This window comes from Macaca fascicularis, chromosome 14, assembly GCF_037993035.2.
Source record: "Macaca fascicularis isolate 582-1 chromosome 14, T2T-MFA8v1.1".
NCBI lineage: Eukaryota > Metazoa > Chordata > Mammalia > Primates > Cercopithecidae > Macaca > Macaca fascicularis.
This window is the reverse complement of record NC_088388.1, coordinates 47,898,544-47,915,555: the sequence shown is the minus strand read 5'-3', so window position 1 is coordinate 47,915,555 and position 17,012 is coordinate 47,898,544. Positions and strand designations below refer to the sequence as shown.

General features: G+C 40.5%; 1 protein-coding gene across 19 annotated transcripts in view; it reads right to left on the bottom strand.

The window, feature by feature from the left end:
- The window catches only part of SERGEF (secretion regulating guanine nucleotide exchange factor), a 235,876-nt gene that overhangs the window by 78,221 nt on the left and 140,643 nt on the right, over positions 1-17,012 (bottom strand). For 13 of the 19 annotated variants that reach the window (XR_012423369.1, XM_005578479.3, XM_074014115.1 and 10 more), the window contains one exon: positions 13,356-13,392. Coding sequence is in view for 18 of the 19 variants with exons in the window: in XM_005578479.3 (XP_005578536.3) it covers positions 13,356-13,392 (37 nt within the window). In the remaining variant the exon portion in view is untranslated. Of the gene's footprint in view, positions 1-8,015; positions 8,479-12,996; positions 13,148-13,355; positions 13,393-17,012 lie in introns of those variants that run through there. The other 6 variants (XM_074014111.1, XM_074014118.1, XM_045371575.3 and 3 more) reach the window with 2 other exon arrangements.

Below are 17,012 nucleotides of genomic sequence, written 5' to 3'. Positions count from 1 at the left end.
GGCTGAATGCACACCTGAGTTATAACAGGATAAATTCCAAATGGATCGAAGATTTAGATGCCAAAAATAAAACCATAAAAATATAGTCATGTAACACATCACCATGTTTTGGTAATATATACAACAGTAGTCCCATAAGATTATAATGGAGCTGAAAAAATTCCTATTGCCCACTGCCATAGTAGCTGTGATAATGTTGTAACACAACACATTACTCACGTTTGTGATGATGCTGGTGTAAACAAAACTACTGTGCTTCTAGTCATATAAAAGTCTAGCACATACAATTATGTACAGTATGTAATCATGCTTGATAGATGAATGACTATGTTACTGGTTTATGTATTTACTATACTATACTTTTTATTGTTATTTTAGAGTGTATTCCTTCTACTTACTATTTTTTTTAAGTTAACTGTAAAAATACCTCCTAAAAGTCAGGTCCTTCAGGAGATATTCCAGAAGAAGGCATTGTTACCATTGGAGATGATGGCTCCATACATGTTATTGCCTCTGAAGACCTTCCAGTAAGACAAGATGTGGAGGTGAAAGACAGTGATATTGATAATTCTGACCCCGAATAGGCCTGAGCTAATGTGTGTGTTTGTGTTTTAAACAAAAAGGTTTAAAAAGCAAAATAATTATAATAATAATTTAAGAAATAGAAAAAAGCTTATAAAATAAAGATATTAAAAATATTTTTGCACTGTATACAATGTTTGTGTTTTCAGCTGTGTTATTACAAGAGTAAAAAAGATTTTTAAAGTTCAGAAAGCAACATGTTACAGTAAGCTATGGTTAATTTTTGTTTGAAGAAAGAGAGTTTTTATGTGTAATTTAATGTAGCCTAAGTGCACAGTATTTACAGCCTAAGTGTATAGTGTTTATAAAGGCTACAGTAGTATATAATAAGGTCCTGGGCCTTCATATTCACTCATCACTCACTCACTGACTCACCCAGAACAACTTCCAGTCCTGAAAGCTCCATTCATAGTAAGCACCATATACAGATGTACCATTTTTAATCTTTTGTACCATATTTTTAATGTTTAGATACATAAATACTTACCATTGTGTTACAAGTGCCTACATATTCAGTACAGTAACATGCTGTCCAGGTTTATAGCCTAGGAGCAACAAGCTAAGCCACACAGCCTAGGTGTGTCCTAAGCTATACCATCTAGCTTTGTTAAGTACACTTTATAATGCTTGCACAATGACAAAATTATCTGACGACACATTTCTCAGAACATATCCCCCCTTTTGAGTCTTTGAGGGAGTCTTGCTCTGTCACCCAGGCTGGAGTCCAGTGGCAGGATCTTGGCTTGCTACAACCTCCGCCTCCCTGGTTCAAACAATTCTTGTGCCTCAGCCTCCCAAGTAACTGTGATTACAGGCATGTGCCACTAAGCCCAGCTAATATTTTTGTATTTTTAGTAGAGACGGGGTTTCACCATTGTATTAGTCTGTTTTCACACTGTTAATAAAGACATACCCAAGACTGGGTAATTTATAAAAGAAAGAAATTTAATGGACTTACAGTTCCCTGTGGTTGGGGAGGCCTCACAATTGTGGCAGAAGACACGGAGGAGCAAGTCACATCTTACATGGATGGTGGCAGGCAAAGAGAGAGCCTGTGCAGAGAAACTCCCCTTTTCAAAACCATCAGATTTCGTGAGACTTATTAACTATCACAAGAGCAGCACAGGAAAGACCTGTCCCTGTGATTCCATTACCTCTCACCATGTCTCTCCCACAACACATGGGAATTCAAGATGAGATTTGGGACACAACCAAACCATATCATTCCGCCCCTGGCCTCTCCTAAATCTCATATCTTCACATTTCAAAACCAATCATGTTTTCTTAACAGTGTCCTAAAGTCTTAACTCATTTCAGCATTAACTCAAAAGTTCACAGTCCAAAGTCTCATACGAGACAAGGCAAGTCGCTTCTGCCTATGAGTCTATAAAATCAAAAGTAAGTGAGTTACTTCTTAGATACAATGGGGGTACAGGCTTTGGGTAAATATAGCCATTCAAAACGGGAGAAATTGGCCAAAACAAAGGGACCACAGGCCCCATGCAAGTCCAAAATCCAGTAGAGTAGTCAAATCTTAAAGTTCCAAAATGATCTCCTTTGCCTCCATGTCTCACAGCCAGCTCATGCTGATGTAAGAGGGGCGTTCCCATGGTCTTGGGCAGCTCTGCCCCTGTGGCTTTGCAGGGTGCAACCTCCTTCCCAGTTGCTTGCACGGGTTGGCACTAAGTATCTGTGGCTTTTCCAGGTGCACAGTGTAAGCTGTCAGTAGATCTATCATTCTGGGGCCTGGAGGATAGTGGCCCTCTTCTCACAGCTCCACTAGGCAGTGCCCCGGGAGGGAGTCTGTGTCGGGGATCTGATCCCACATTTCAGTTCTACACTCCTCTGGCAGAAGTTCTCCATGAGGGCCCCACCACTGTAGCAAAATTTTGTCTGGGCATCCAGGCATTTCCATACATCTTCTGAAATCTAGGCAGAGGTTCCCAAACCCCAGTTCTTGACTTCTGTGCACTCACAGGCTCAACACCATGTGAAAGTTGCCAAGGCTTGAGGCTTGTACCCAGTGAAGCCATGGCCAGGGCTCCACATTGGCCCCTTTCAGCCACAACTGGAGTGGCTGGGACACAGGGCACCAAGTCCTTAGGCTGTACACAGTAGAGGGACCCTGGACTCAGCCCAGAAAACCATCTTTTCCTCCCAGGCCTCTGGGTCTGTGATAAGAGGGGCTGCCATGAAGACCCCTGACATACCCTGGAGACATTTTCCCTATTTTCTTGGGGATTAACATTTGGCTGCTCATTACTTAGGCAAATTTCTGCAGCTGGCTTGAATTTCTCCTAAGAAAAATGGGATTTTCTTTTTTATCACATCATCAGGCTGTAAATTTTCCGAACCTTTATGCTCTGTTTCCCTTTTAAAACTGAATGCCTTTAACAGCGCCCAAGTCACCTCTTGAACGCTTTGCTGCTTAGAAATTTCTTCCACCAGATACCCTAAATCATTTCTCTCAAGTTCAAAGTTCCACAAATCTCTAGGGCAGGGGCAAAATGCCACCAGTCTCTTTGTTAAAACACAGCAAGGATCACCTTTACTCCAGTTCCCAACAAGTTCCTCACCTCCATCTTAGACTACCTCAGTCTGGATTTTATTGTCCATAGCATTATCAGTATTTTGATCAAAGTCACTCAACAAGTCTCTAGGGGGTTCCACACTTTCCCACATTTTCCTGTCTTCTTCTGATCCCTCCAGACTGTTCTAACCTCTGTTACCCAGTTCCAAAGTCACATCCACATTTTCGGGTATCTTTTCAGCAGCACCCCACTCCTGGTATGAATTTACTGTATTAGTCCATTTTCATGCTGCTAATAAAGACATACCTGAGACTGGGCAATTTACAAAATAAAGAGGTTTAATGGACTTACAGTTCCACATGGCTGGGGAGGCCTCACAATTATGGCAGAAAGCAAGGAGGAGAAAGTCACATCTTACAAGGATGGTGGCAGGCAAAGAGAGAGCTTGTGCAGGGAATCTCTCCTTTTTAAAACCATCAGCTCTTGTGAGACTTATTTACTGTCAAGAAAACAGCACAGGAAAGATCTGCTCCCATGATTCAATTGTCTCCCACAAGGTCACTCCCCACAACACGTGGGAATTCAATATGAGATTTGGGTAGGGACACGGCTAAACCGTATCAGTCATGTTGATCAGGCTGTTCTCAAACTCCTGGCCTTAAGTGATCAGCCTGCCTTGGCTTCCCAAAGTGCTGGGATTACAGGTGTGAGCCACTGATCCTGGCCACGTATCCCCATTTTTAGGCAATGCATGACCATACTAGAATAAAATATAAAGAAAGACCATTATACTCTGGAGTAGAGAAAGATTCCCTGACTCAAAATCCAAAAGCCGTACAGGAAAAGACTGATACATTTAATCTATAGTAAAAGAAAAGGTTAGGCCGGGCGCAGTGGCTCAAGCCTGTAATCCCAGCACTTTGGGAGGCCGAGATGGGCGGATCACGAGGTCAGGAGATCGAGACCATCCTGGCTAACACGGTGAAACCCCGTCTCTACTAAAAAATACAAAAAACTAGCTGGGCGAGGTGGCGGGCGCCTGTAGTCCCAGCTACTTGGGAGGCTGAGCCAGGAGAATGGCGGGAACCCGGGAGGCGGAGCTTGCAGTGAGCTGAGATCCGGCCACAGCACTCCAGCCTGGGCGACAGAGCGAGACTCCATCTCAAAAAAAAAAAAAAACAAAAAAACAAGAAAAGGTTGTATGGCAAAGTATTAAGGACAAAATAAACAAAAACATTAAAAACAAAAGATAAAAAGCTGGGAAAATACATTTGCAATTCAAATCACAGAACAATGCCTAATGTCCCTAACATGTAAAGAACACCTAGACATTTATTAGAAAAAGACTAACAATCCTTTTTCTATTCAATTGTTTTAAAAAAACAAAAGGCTGTCTTAGTCCTTCTGGGCTGCTATAACAAAATACCTTAGACTGGAAAATGTATAAACAATAGAAGTTCTGAAGGCTGGGAAGTCCAAGATCTACGTACTAGCTGATCTGATGGTACATAGTGAGGGCCTGTTCCTTTTAGATGGCACCTTTTAAATGTCCTCACATGGCAAAAGGGGTGAACAAGCTCCCTTGGACCTCTTTTACAAGGATACTAATCCCGTTCTTGAAGGTAGAGCCCTCATGACCTAATCACCTCCCAAACACCCCACCTAATGCTATCACATTAGGGAATAAATCTCAAAATAAAATTTTTTGAAAGACACAAACATTCAGACTCTACAGCAAAGGCAAAGGATACTGAGGTAGAAAAAATAATGGCCTCCTAAATGTCCTAATTCCTAGAGCCTATAAATATGTTTTATTACACAGCAAAGGGGAACTGAGTTATCAGATGAAATTAAGGTTGCTAATTAGCTGATATTAAGACAGGGAGTGATATGGTTTAGCTGTGTCCCCACCCAAAATCTCATCTTGAATTGTAATACCCATAATCCCCAGGTGTCAAGGGAGAGACCAGGTGGAGGTAATTGAATCATGGGGGCAGTTTCCCCCATGCTATTCTTGTGATAGTGAGTAAGTTCTCGTGAGATCTGATGGTTTTATAAGGGGCTCTTCCCCACTTCATGTAGCACTTCTCCTTCCTGCCTTGCTTCCCCTTCACTTTCCACCATGATTGTAAGTTTCCTGAGGCGTTCCCCAGCCACGCTGAACTGTGAGTCAATTAAACCTCTTTCCTTTATAAATTATCCAGTCTTAGGCAGGTATTTACAGCAGTATGAAAATGTACTAATACAGGGAGATTGTGCTGGATTATCCAGGCAGGGCTGATGTAATCAGAAGGGTCCTTAAATGTAGAAAAGGGAGGCAGAAGAGTCAGTATCAGAGTGATGCAGTAGGAGAAAGAAAAGTCATGGCTTGAAAAGCCATGGCTGTGTTTGAAGATGGAAGGGGTCACAAGTCAAGGAATATAGGTAGCCTTTAGTAGCTAGAAAGGACAAGAAAATGAATTCTCTCTGGAACTTCCAGAAAGGAATGAAGGCTGCCGACAGCTTGATTTTAGCCAAGTGAGACCCATCTTAGATTTCTGACCTCAAACTTGAAGATAATACATTTGTCTTGTTTTAAGCCATTAATTTTAAGGTAATTTGTTACAGCAACAATGAATAAACTAATATGGGTGTGGAAAACTCTTCATAAAGGAGGAAATATAAATAGTTCTTGAACATATAAAAAGATGCTAAACCTTCATTTACAATAATTAAAATTAGACAGATTAAAAAGGCCACAATAATCTTAAAAAAGAACAAAGTAGGAGAGCTTATAATGCTAGATATCAAGATTTATTATAAAGTTACATTAATCAAGCTGGTGTGCTACTAGTACACAAAAGGAAAAACAAACTAATAAAAAAGAATCTAAAAGCACATTCACATATACATGCAGTCTCTTGATTTATAACAAAGATGCCTCCACAATTCAATGGTAAAAAATGAACTTTTCAATAAATGGTTCTAAATGTTTTAAAAAACTAATTTGAGATGGATTTTAGGACTAAATACCAAAGGCAAAACAATAAAGCTTCACAAAGAAAACATAGGAGAATACTTTCATGATCTTGGAATGGGTAAAAATGTCTTAAATAGGGCACAAATACCTCAAACCATTAAAGGAATGGTCAATAAACTGGACTTCATTAAAATAAATATTCATCAAAAGAACAATTAAGAAAGTAAAAGAGTAAGCCACTGGCTGGGAGAAGATGTTTACAATACATATATTCAACAAAGGACTGGAATCTACAAGATATAAAGGATGCCTACAAGTCACTAAGAAAAGCATAGACAAAAACCCAACTTAAAACGATGGGCAAAGGCTTAAAGTCTTTGGATTTGACAAAAGAAGCCATCCAAATGGCCTATAAGCATACAAAAAGGTACTCCACATCATTAGTTATGAGAGAAATGCAAATTAAAATCAGAGAGATTCCATACTGCACATTCAACAGAATTGCCTAAATCTACAAGATAGAAAATTTCTGGTGAGAGTATAGGACAAATGGAACTATCATATTGCTGGTGGGGGTGTAAACTGGTGCAACTACTTTAAACAGTTGCGCAGTATTTACCAATTATAAACATGAACTAGAATTCCTAGTCTTAATCATGCACCCAAGAGAAATAAATGTATATGTCTACCAAAAGGCGTGTATAAGAATGTACATAGCATCCCCAAACTGGAAACAACCCAAATGTTCAACAGTTAAATGGTTAAGTAAGTTGTGATATAGTTATACAGTAGAATATTACCGAGCATTATAAAATTACTGCTGCACACAACATGAATGATTCTTACAGATACAATGTGTTGAACAAAAGAAGTCAAACACCATTCATATGAAGTCCAAACAAAGGCATCTTTGGAGACAGAAGTCAGAAGAACGCTTACCTCTGGGGGTGGGTTATAGGCAGAGATGGAGCGTGAACCAGTCTTCCAGGGTGCTGGAAATGTTCTATATCTTGCTCTGGGTGGTGTTTTCTTAAGTATATACATATGTAAAAATTCATCAATCTGAACGCTTAAGATTTGTGCACTTTACTGTATATTTTATACTTCAACTTTAAAAGATAAACAAAAACTACCCTGAGTAGTTGCTTACCTATCAGACTGGCAAAAATCCGAGTTTCTTAACATATCCTATTAGGGAGACTGCAATAAGTAAGTACCCTTACACATTGCTAGCAGGAGTGAAAAATGGCATAGCCCCTATGGAGGCCAATTTTGAAGTACATTGCACAATTACAAATATATTTATACTTTGACACAGTAATTTCACTTCTAAGAACTTACCCTATAACTATACTCTCCTACACATGAAATAACATATATAGAAGGTCATTCACTATAGTGTTGCTTAAATAACAAAAGACTAGAAATTACATAAATGTCCATGAACAGGGCACTAGTTAAATATATCAAGGTACATAGGAACATTGGAATATTGAATAACTGTAAAAAAAAAAAAAAAAAAGAGCTAGGACAGCTTTTATACTGATATGGAAAGATCTCCCAGAAAAATCGTTGAGAAAAATCAGGCACTGAGAAATGAGCATAGTATGCTGCCATTTATGTAAAAGGCAGGATAAAAACATATCTTAGTATTCACTTACATATGTAAAAGGACACTAGAAGGATACAGTAGAAACTAGTAACAGGCTTTAGCTGCACATGTGGTAGAAGGGTTTTGGGGAACTGGAGAGAGGGAGATAGCATGGAAGGGAGTTTTTTTTTTTTTTTTTTTTTTTTTTTTACCAGACATTCTCAAATATATTTATTAAATTATCATGTATAACCAAAATAAGCTTATTTTTTTTTTCAAAGAAAATTTGGCATTACTTTTATTATTTGACAATGCTGCCCATGTACTTGAATATGTCAAATAAGCCCAGTTATTTTAGTATCTCTCTCTTTTTTTTTAATTTATTTATTATTATTATACTTTAAGTTGTAGGGTACATGTGCATAATGTGCAGGTTTGTTACATATGTATACTTGTGCCTTGTTGGTGTGCTGCACCCATCAACTCGTCATTTACATCAGGTATAACTCCCAATGCAATCCCTCCCCCCTCCCCCCTCCCCCCTCCCCATGATAGGCCCGGGTGTGTGATGTTCCCCTTCCTGAGTCCAAGTGATCTCATTGTTCAGTTCCCACCTATGAGTGAGAACATGCGGTGTTTGGTTTTCTGTTCTTGTGATAGTTTGCTAAGAATGATGGTTTCCAGCTGCATCCATGGAGTTTTTCATTTTAAACACTGAAACAAAAAGACGAAATACTCCTCTCTGGTAGCGTTAAAAACAGGCCAGACCATCACCAGTCTGCAGGAAGGCAGCATCGGGTAGTAGTCCACAGGCTCTGAAATTAGAGGCGTGGGTAAAAAACCTAACACACAAATTCTTCCTACTTGCGTGACCTGGGCAGGGTAAATTGCTCACCTTCAGCTTCATTTTCCCTTACCTAGAAGATGGGATTAACCAGAGTACCAGCTTATCAATTTGCTGTGAGGATTAAATGGGATGAGATAGGTAAAGTATTTACATTCTGCCTATCTTGTTGTGCATAGAAACATACAAGTTTGTATCTGCCTCTAAGCTCTCTACAAGGCCCTAGGGTTTGGAGATATCACCTCTCAAAGGAATATCCAGTGCCAAAAAAAGTTATTTCTTTATATTTCTATTAAGTTCTTACATGAAATTGCTTGATAGTTTCATGCCAAGGTCAGATGTTCTGCCATACATATTATAAAGGTACAATGGTTCAACAGTTGAAAATCATCTGTGAAATGAAAAAAAAATCTATGCATATATTATAGCTCCAATTTAGTAAAAGAATTGGCTCTGCTTGGAGGAGGAGGAGGAGGAGGCATCACACTTCCCTGCCAATAACCAACCCTTTAACAATGGCTGTCTGGCAAGCCTGAGTGCTCCAGGAAAAGGCCACCAATAAAATCCTTCCAAGGTCTGCGTGGAGCAGGGAGAGAGGAAACGCAGTCAGCTCTTTTTCCTCCGCAGGAAGGGAAGACAAAACTGCACATCAGGGGAGAAGGCAAACAAATTGCCAATTCAAGCCAAAATAAGCTGCTCCTGATGGAAGCACAACAGCTGGAGCCAATTCATCCAGACACAGAGGTGAGGGGCCTGAAAACAGAGCTGGATCTGGGGACCCTGCCTCTGAAAGGCAGGGATCTTCTCAGCAAGTGATGGCCACGTGCCCTCATTTCACCTCAGCCTATGCCCACAAATGGGAGTTACCCAGTGAGCTTTGTCAGATGTGGAAAGAAATCCTAGGTGGAAAGGAAGAAAGCGAATTAGTGAAGCAGCCAAGTGGACAAGCACCTGTGGAGCACCTACGACATGGCAGGTACTGAGCATGCACTTGACATACATATGCCATTGGGAAGAACAGTTTCTTGGAGTGGGTATCAGGGTGTCGATTTTACAAATGAGGAATCAGGCTCGGTGAGGCAGAGTGATTGTACAAGGCACATAGGTAGAGAATGCCCAAGCCAGCCATGGTCAATGGCCTCAGCTCTCTCTTTTCTGATTGTCACCTGAGTCTGTCTATGCTTAGCTCCAACAGTTCTTAGTCTAAAGCAGGAACTCATACCACTTCACCATTCTGTCTAGCCATGGGGGCACCTGGTGGCAAAGACAAAACATGTCAAGAGAAACTTAATTGGAAAACTAAGGAAGTAACTAAACCAAATTTCAAAAGAAGTGAACAAAGAAACCCAGAAGCACATAAAGCAGCAGAGTAAAATTTCCATCTTCGCAAGAAACTGAAATGTGGCTTCCATGGGGCTTGCCTCAGGCTGGAACATGCAGGGCCTGAGTTCCTGTCTGGGACAATGAATAGCAGAATCCTGTCTTTGAACAAATCTGGGCTAGCACTGTTTCCAGGGCTGTTTGGATGTGCAGATTCCCCAATGGGAACCCCAGGCTCCAGTTTACAAATCCATCCTGCAGCTATGCTGAGATCTTGCCATGGACCCTGATATCCAGGCTGGGAAAGACACTTCCTTCTCTAGCTCCTGAGGTTCCTACCCTGGCCTCAGGCTTATAATTATTTCCTTCCTTGAGGTCTTAATATAGAATAATAATAATAATAGCAGCTAACATTTATTGAGTCTTTACTTTTGTGTTAGGCATTGTTCTTAGCACTTTACCTAACAACCTTATGAAGTCAATAATAATATATCCCAGATGAGGTGATCAAGACACAGAGAAGGTACGTCACTTATACAGGTTACACGGCTCGTAAGTGGAGGAGACAGCTGTACTATCTAACTGTAGGACCAGTTCAAACCAATTAATCACTGCTTAAGTTACAGGTAATGCAGAGCCAAAGTTACCTGGCATGCTCAGGAGAAAAGCTTTAGCAACCTAATTGTTACCATCACCAGCCTGGCCAACCAGCTGCACTGGCATTACCTGGGATTAGTTTAAAATGCCACAAAACCTTGACCCACTCCCAGGTTGGGGAGATTGATTTGAGAGTTGCCTCCCTGTCTCCTTGTCAATTGACTCACAATAAAGCTTTTTTCTTTTCTCAAAGCCAGTGTCACAGTATTTGCTTCTGTGTGCACTGGGCAGTGAGCCCATTGCTCAGGTAACACTGCTACTTATCTCTACGACCTGTTTAACCCATTTAACCTCTGAGCCTGTTTTGTCTCTAAAGCAGATACAACAAATATACTTTGAGGAATTGTTTCCATTAACCCAAGACAGAGTAGGTTCTCAATCATGTCCTTTCACCATTCTCTGTTTCACCTCCCTTTCCAAGTTGATTCATCTGTCACACACTCATTAGACATTAAGGTTGCTTCTACCCTTGGGCAAAGTTTGATTGATTTATGTTATCTTCTAGTCTATTCTATAACTATTTTGTGCCTTTTACATGTGGGACACAGCACCAGGCACTGAAGGGCTAGAGTTCAGGAAATGAAACTGAAGGCAGGGAAATCCCTCTAAAGTAGGCAAAGGCAGTAGGGTTGAGGGGAGGAGCTCAACCCATGGGAAACATGGCTTTAAGCTGGTAGGAACTCTTCTTCACCTGCAACTTGTCTCCCTCATGCTGGCCTCCTGGCAGGGCTAACAGGCAGCTTCTTGTAGCTTCCTGTTTCAAAGCCTGCACCCTGCAGAGCACCCACTCAGGGCCTCATTCCTCCAGTGATGGAGAGCTTCTTCCTCCTGGCTGGCAGGCAGGTACATACGTGCAGAGCCCTGTGCCTGCACTCACCTTTCCTGACTCTGAAACCATTATTCAGCAGTCTGTGAGCCAGGTCCCAGGCACTGGGGATACAATGGAAAATAACAGGTCTGCCCTCAAGTGCTCGCCAGCATGCCCTATTCTCCCACTGCCTCTGATGGCCTCCACACAGGTAACACTGGACACATCTTTCCAGAATGTCATTGTTTCTCTCCCAACAAAGAAATATTTCACTAGAACAGTTACACTAACAAGTATTTCTCCCCTCCCCCTACCTAACCAAGAGAAAAGAGAAACCAAAGGAATTTATATCTGCCAGGTATTTCACATAAATTATCTCACCTAATCACAATAATCCTGAAAGGAGGAATGATTATCCCCATTACAAAGATAAGAATATGGACGCTCACACAGTGATGGAACCAGTTTGAATCAAGACTGTCTGCAGAGTCTTTGCTCCTTCTACAGCCCCAGGCTGCCTACATCAGCTCAGCCTGTCGCTTTGCTAGCTCTGACCCATTCCTTCATCTGGATTTTGTGCTTTCACAAATTTAGATTCCCTGCAATCTTCTTATTTGTGTTGGTCCCAGGGGAAGCCGACCTCTCCCAGTCCAGTGATAGCAGTAGCAGCAATGTCCTAGGCACTGCCTTTGACTCTTTGATTAGCTTATCTTAATTACAACCAGGCTAAAGCAGTTCCGGTATAAAGTATCTGGTCCTGCTGCAAAGCATGCAGGTTTGCTGTTACATTTTCTAGCTCCTTCTCTAACTCCAGCCCCTGTTACTCCCCACCTCCTCTGCTGTCTTTGGTTCTGCCTCTTTGTACATCATGTTTGGGCCTGCAAAGTAGTGCTTTACACTACTGCCACCCCAGACAGCCAAGCCAGTCTAGCTTAATTCAGAAAAGAACGTGTGAGTCTCTGCTAAGAGCCACGCACTGCTTTAGGTGCTGTGAATAGGCAATAAATGAGGAAAACACAAGGGCCTTGCCTGGTAGAAGTTCAAAGTTAGAAGCTAGGAGACAGGAGTGGCCAGGAACAGAAATTATTGACAGAAGTCAGTCAGTGGTGGGGTTGTAACAAGAGTCCTAAAATATCAGAGCTGGAGGGAAACTTGGTTTTCTGTTTTAACTTCTCCATTTACAGCTGGGGAAACTAAAGCCCAGAGGAGGGCAATTACTTTAACACATAACACCAGGTAATAATAACAAACATTACCAAAGTCCCTACTAGGAGTTAAGTGCCATTCTATGTGCTTTGCATATCTTAACTCGTCCCTTCAACAACACTATGAGGTAGGCACTATTGCCCTCCCCATTTTAAAGATGAGCATAGAGAAGTCAAATACCTTGTCCAAGTTCACATGGCTAGTAAGTAGAAGTATGTACTGAACTCAGGCAGTCTGGCCCTACACTGCAGTCTCTTTAATGTACTGTGAGATGGAAACTAAGTCTACCTGTGGAAGTAAAGAGAAGGCTTCTTGAATGAATAGATCTAATTATGAAAACACTAAACTGTGATTATCCAGGGCCAACTAAGAGGAAGCCTCTATTAACCAGAGGTTTGAGTCCAGCTGGGAGCTCCTGAGTGCCACTAAATACAAGGCAGCGAGGGCAGTGAGCAGAGCCGCATATTTCCAAAGAAAGAGCCAAACCAATAGAAAAGAACTTTTGAATGGGGATTTATTCAAAAAACTAGAAGCAGTCCAATCATTCTTCCTTTTTATGTCTGGCTTTCTACACATGATGCCCCTCAGCCTGTGAGTTCTTTAATATGCTCAAATGCCACTTCCCAGGCAGGGAGACCAGCTCAGGTACCTTAAAAAGATGCTCAATGATATGAATTGAAATATTCAGAAAAGGAGCTTCTAGTAAACCCTTGGTCAACCAAAGATTTCCATTTTCCCCAATCTCTCCTAAAACATGCATGAGCACACGCACCATGGCTTTTGGTTAACCAAAAGTCTTCTCCAATTCTGCCACATGACTTTCAGAAGAAACAGTTATCAGTATAAAAATTACTCACCAATTACTGCCAAATTATGCTCTGAGCCACAAGAGACCTGTAAAAAAAAGAAAGAAAGAAAGAAAATGGATAGATATTTCAGTCAGTATATTTTATAATCATAGTTCTTTTCTAATGACACTAACATCCATTTTTGGCAAAATTTAGGAAGGAAATAGAAAGGAGCATCACATACAAAAGTTAAGATTGTAATTACAACACATTCACAGCTACGTAAAAAGAGAAAATAAAGAAATACAGAATGGAAAGTCATCAGATATTAAAGTTGTCTTTAGCTAGTGAGACCATGAGTAATTTTTTAAATCCTTTCTTCCTTTTACTTTTTGTATTTTTCAAACTTTCTATAACGAGCATATGTTACTGTAAAAATGGAAAGATAAGGCAATAAAGATAACAGTTTTTGAAAACTGAACTAAAAAGACCATCACTCTCATATGGACTGATAAAATGAGCAAAGAATTCAGTGGAAACAGACTGGTCCGTGGAGAAATGTTTGACTTTTTCTCATCTGTCCACTATCCCTTTCACCTACCAGCCACACAAACTATCTGTAGTTCTTTCAACATGTCATGTTCTCTCACACCTCTAGCCCCTTGCACATGCTTGTTCCTCTACCCAGAATGTCCTCTCCTCTACTGCATACCTAAAAAATTTCTACTTATCCTTTAAAATCTCAAAGTATCTACTAAGACTCCTTTGCTGTTGCGTCTAGGTAGACTCAGGTGCACCTGTCCTTATGCCCTTAAATGTACCCCCACCGTAGCAACCATCTTGTTGCCTTTTATCATTGTTTCCTGTTCTTATGAGACTACATGTATTTTGAGAACATGGTTGAGTCTCATTCACCTCTGTATTGCACGGATGGATTGGACAAGGCCTGGGACTCAGTTAACATCTGCTAAATGAGGGAATGAATGAAAGAACAAAGTACATAAAAGAACAAATACTTAATACATAAAAGACAGTTTTTGGCTTTCTGAATCCAGGGTTTCCAACCAGTGAGAGATACTTCTTGCCCTTCAGTCTCCATATGTCTCAACCGCTAGCAGGAGGAAGTGACTGGGAATACAAAGGCATAAATGGTTCCCTAGGACTAATTAAGAGGAGCTCTGGACTTTGGAGAATTATCCTGTGACCTTTATCAGGATACTCACTTTAGCTCCTTGCAAGAGGAATGTTTCAAGTACTCTGGAATGTTAATGCTGGAAGGGCCCTGGAGATACCCTACATTATGAGGAGAAGATGGAGGCTCAGGAGGGAGAAATAACTTACCGCAGGTCCCAGGCAAGTCTGTGACAAAACTAAGACTAGAGCCACCACTCTATCCTCTACTTCTATGAAATCAACTTTTTAAATCCACATATGAGTGATTCCTTATTGAATGAGATCATGTGGTATTTGCCTTTCTGTGCCTGACTTATTTAACTTAAAGTAATGTCTTCCAGGTTCATCCATGTTATTATATATGACTACAGTTAATATATCAGATTCTTAAAAAATGCTGAAAATAGATTTTGTTTTCTCACCACAAAAATGACAACTATGTGAAGTAATATATGTTAATTAGCCAGTTTAGTCATTCCACAATGCATACATATTTCAAAACATCATGTTGTATACAGTAAACATATACAATTTTATCTGTCAATTAAAAAAATAAAATAAAAAACTAAGACTAGAGTCACTCTGATTCCCTTAATTCTCCCACAAGTTCCTTTGGTAGTGTTTCTCATTCTTTCCCAGTGAAAACCACTTGTAAGTAATATTCAATGGTTCTTAGCGCAGGCCCCTGACAGCGTAGCTCAAAAGGCATTTGAGTATTAGAAGCCAATCTGCATATTCATAGGTGAGAAGCGGCAGCAAGGTTTCCTAGGCTTTTTCCTGTATAGAAGCTGTGCTTCCCAGATCCCAGTTTCCAAAGGGAAAAGGTTACACACACTTTAGTGGACTCCCTGACAGTGCTTATTTGCCAGTAAGTATCTCCAGGTTGTTTAGTCTCTGAGCTCCTTTGAGGCTGGCTCTGTGTCTGATTGACCTGACGGCTCCCACTATGCCTCACTCAGGACCATATACACAGCACAAGTTCATTATATGCTTCCTGGCTGTAATGAGGCTGCTTCCCTAGGTCTGTTACAGGAAGCTATTTAGATTGAAGAATTGGAAAAAACTCAGATGTCTAACAATTGGGAAATGCTTATGTAAATTATGGTAGAGCCACCTGATGGACTAATATGCAGCCTTGGAAAACGATGCTTATAATAAGAAAATATTCATATGAAAAATTACATAAAAATTGTATATATAATATGATCTCAACTCTATAACAAAGTGTGAATAAGAATGACTGGAAGGAGGTACAACAAAATGTTAACAATGAGTATGATTTTTTTTTTCTTTTTTTCTAAACTCTGAATTTTATAAACAATTTTTATAATTAGGAAAAAATCTATTAAAAACAAGAAAAAATAAGTGTAATGCAATTACCACCATGGAGGAAAAAAACCCACCTGGGTATAAAATATACATGTGATAAAATCAGGAATGTTTAGAAGTAGTGGGGGAAAAGGATTTGAAGGAAATTTAAATTACAAGGGTAGCTGCATCATGGTGGTAAGATTGTAAGATATTTTTTCTACTATTCTCTATTTTCCAAATATTATTTAACTGTGGTGGCAGTAGTAGTGGTGGCTGGGGCAACAGTAACTGTAGGAATTAAAGTCAGTATATATTGAGGATTCATATGTGCCAGGTGTCATGCCAAGGTACTTTATAAACATTATCACATTTTAGTCATTACGACAATCTTTTCAGGTAAGTTCTACTTTCTTATCTTAGACATAAGGAGACTGAGGCTCATACATATTAAATGATCTTCACAGCTAGACAAGTGGCAGCAGCAGATCTAAAACCCAGGTCTGCCTGATCTCCAAGCTAGTGTTCTTTACTGCTACATCATGTTATCTTTGCTATTGTTTTAAAGTTATTTTATTTTACAAAATGCAGAGAGAGAAAAGCCCTACTTCTGACTGCCGGGGTTCACCCTGGGGCTGTGACTGTAGAGCTGACCAGCCTTGAGGACTGGGGCTTCCAGAAACAAGCCATTGACAAATGTCAGTATCAGACAGCACATTAATGAAAGAGACAGTGATGAATGGATTTTGTCAAACCAATGTAGAGCTTGAAGCTCAAAGTTCCCCACTGCTTCTTGCTGTCTGTGTGCTGGCATAGAGGTCAGGCGACTGAACACCACAGGCCGCAAAATCCAGTGTTACACTCCCTCAGTGAAACTGTATCAATGACCATATGCTTCATAATGCTCCTGTCTGCATCTACCCACTGCTCAGTTGCAGGCAGCTTTCTAGAAGACGCTATTAACAATGGCAATGCACCCAGGAGAAAAGAGATTCAGGACCGGGAAACTAGGTGAGTCCCAGGTCCTCCCCTTTCTGGCTCTGAGACCTAAAGGGCAAGGTATCTGACTTGACCTCTTGGGCCTCAGTGTTCTGAGGTGTAAAAAGTAAACAGTGTCTTCCCTGCCTGCCTTACAGAATTGCTAGAGGACAAATGAGACAATTTATCCTCTTACAGCCATGCATCCCACCTTCTTCATGCACAAATCTGACCATGTCATGTCCATGTATAAAACCTTCACAGGAT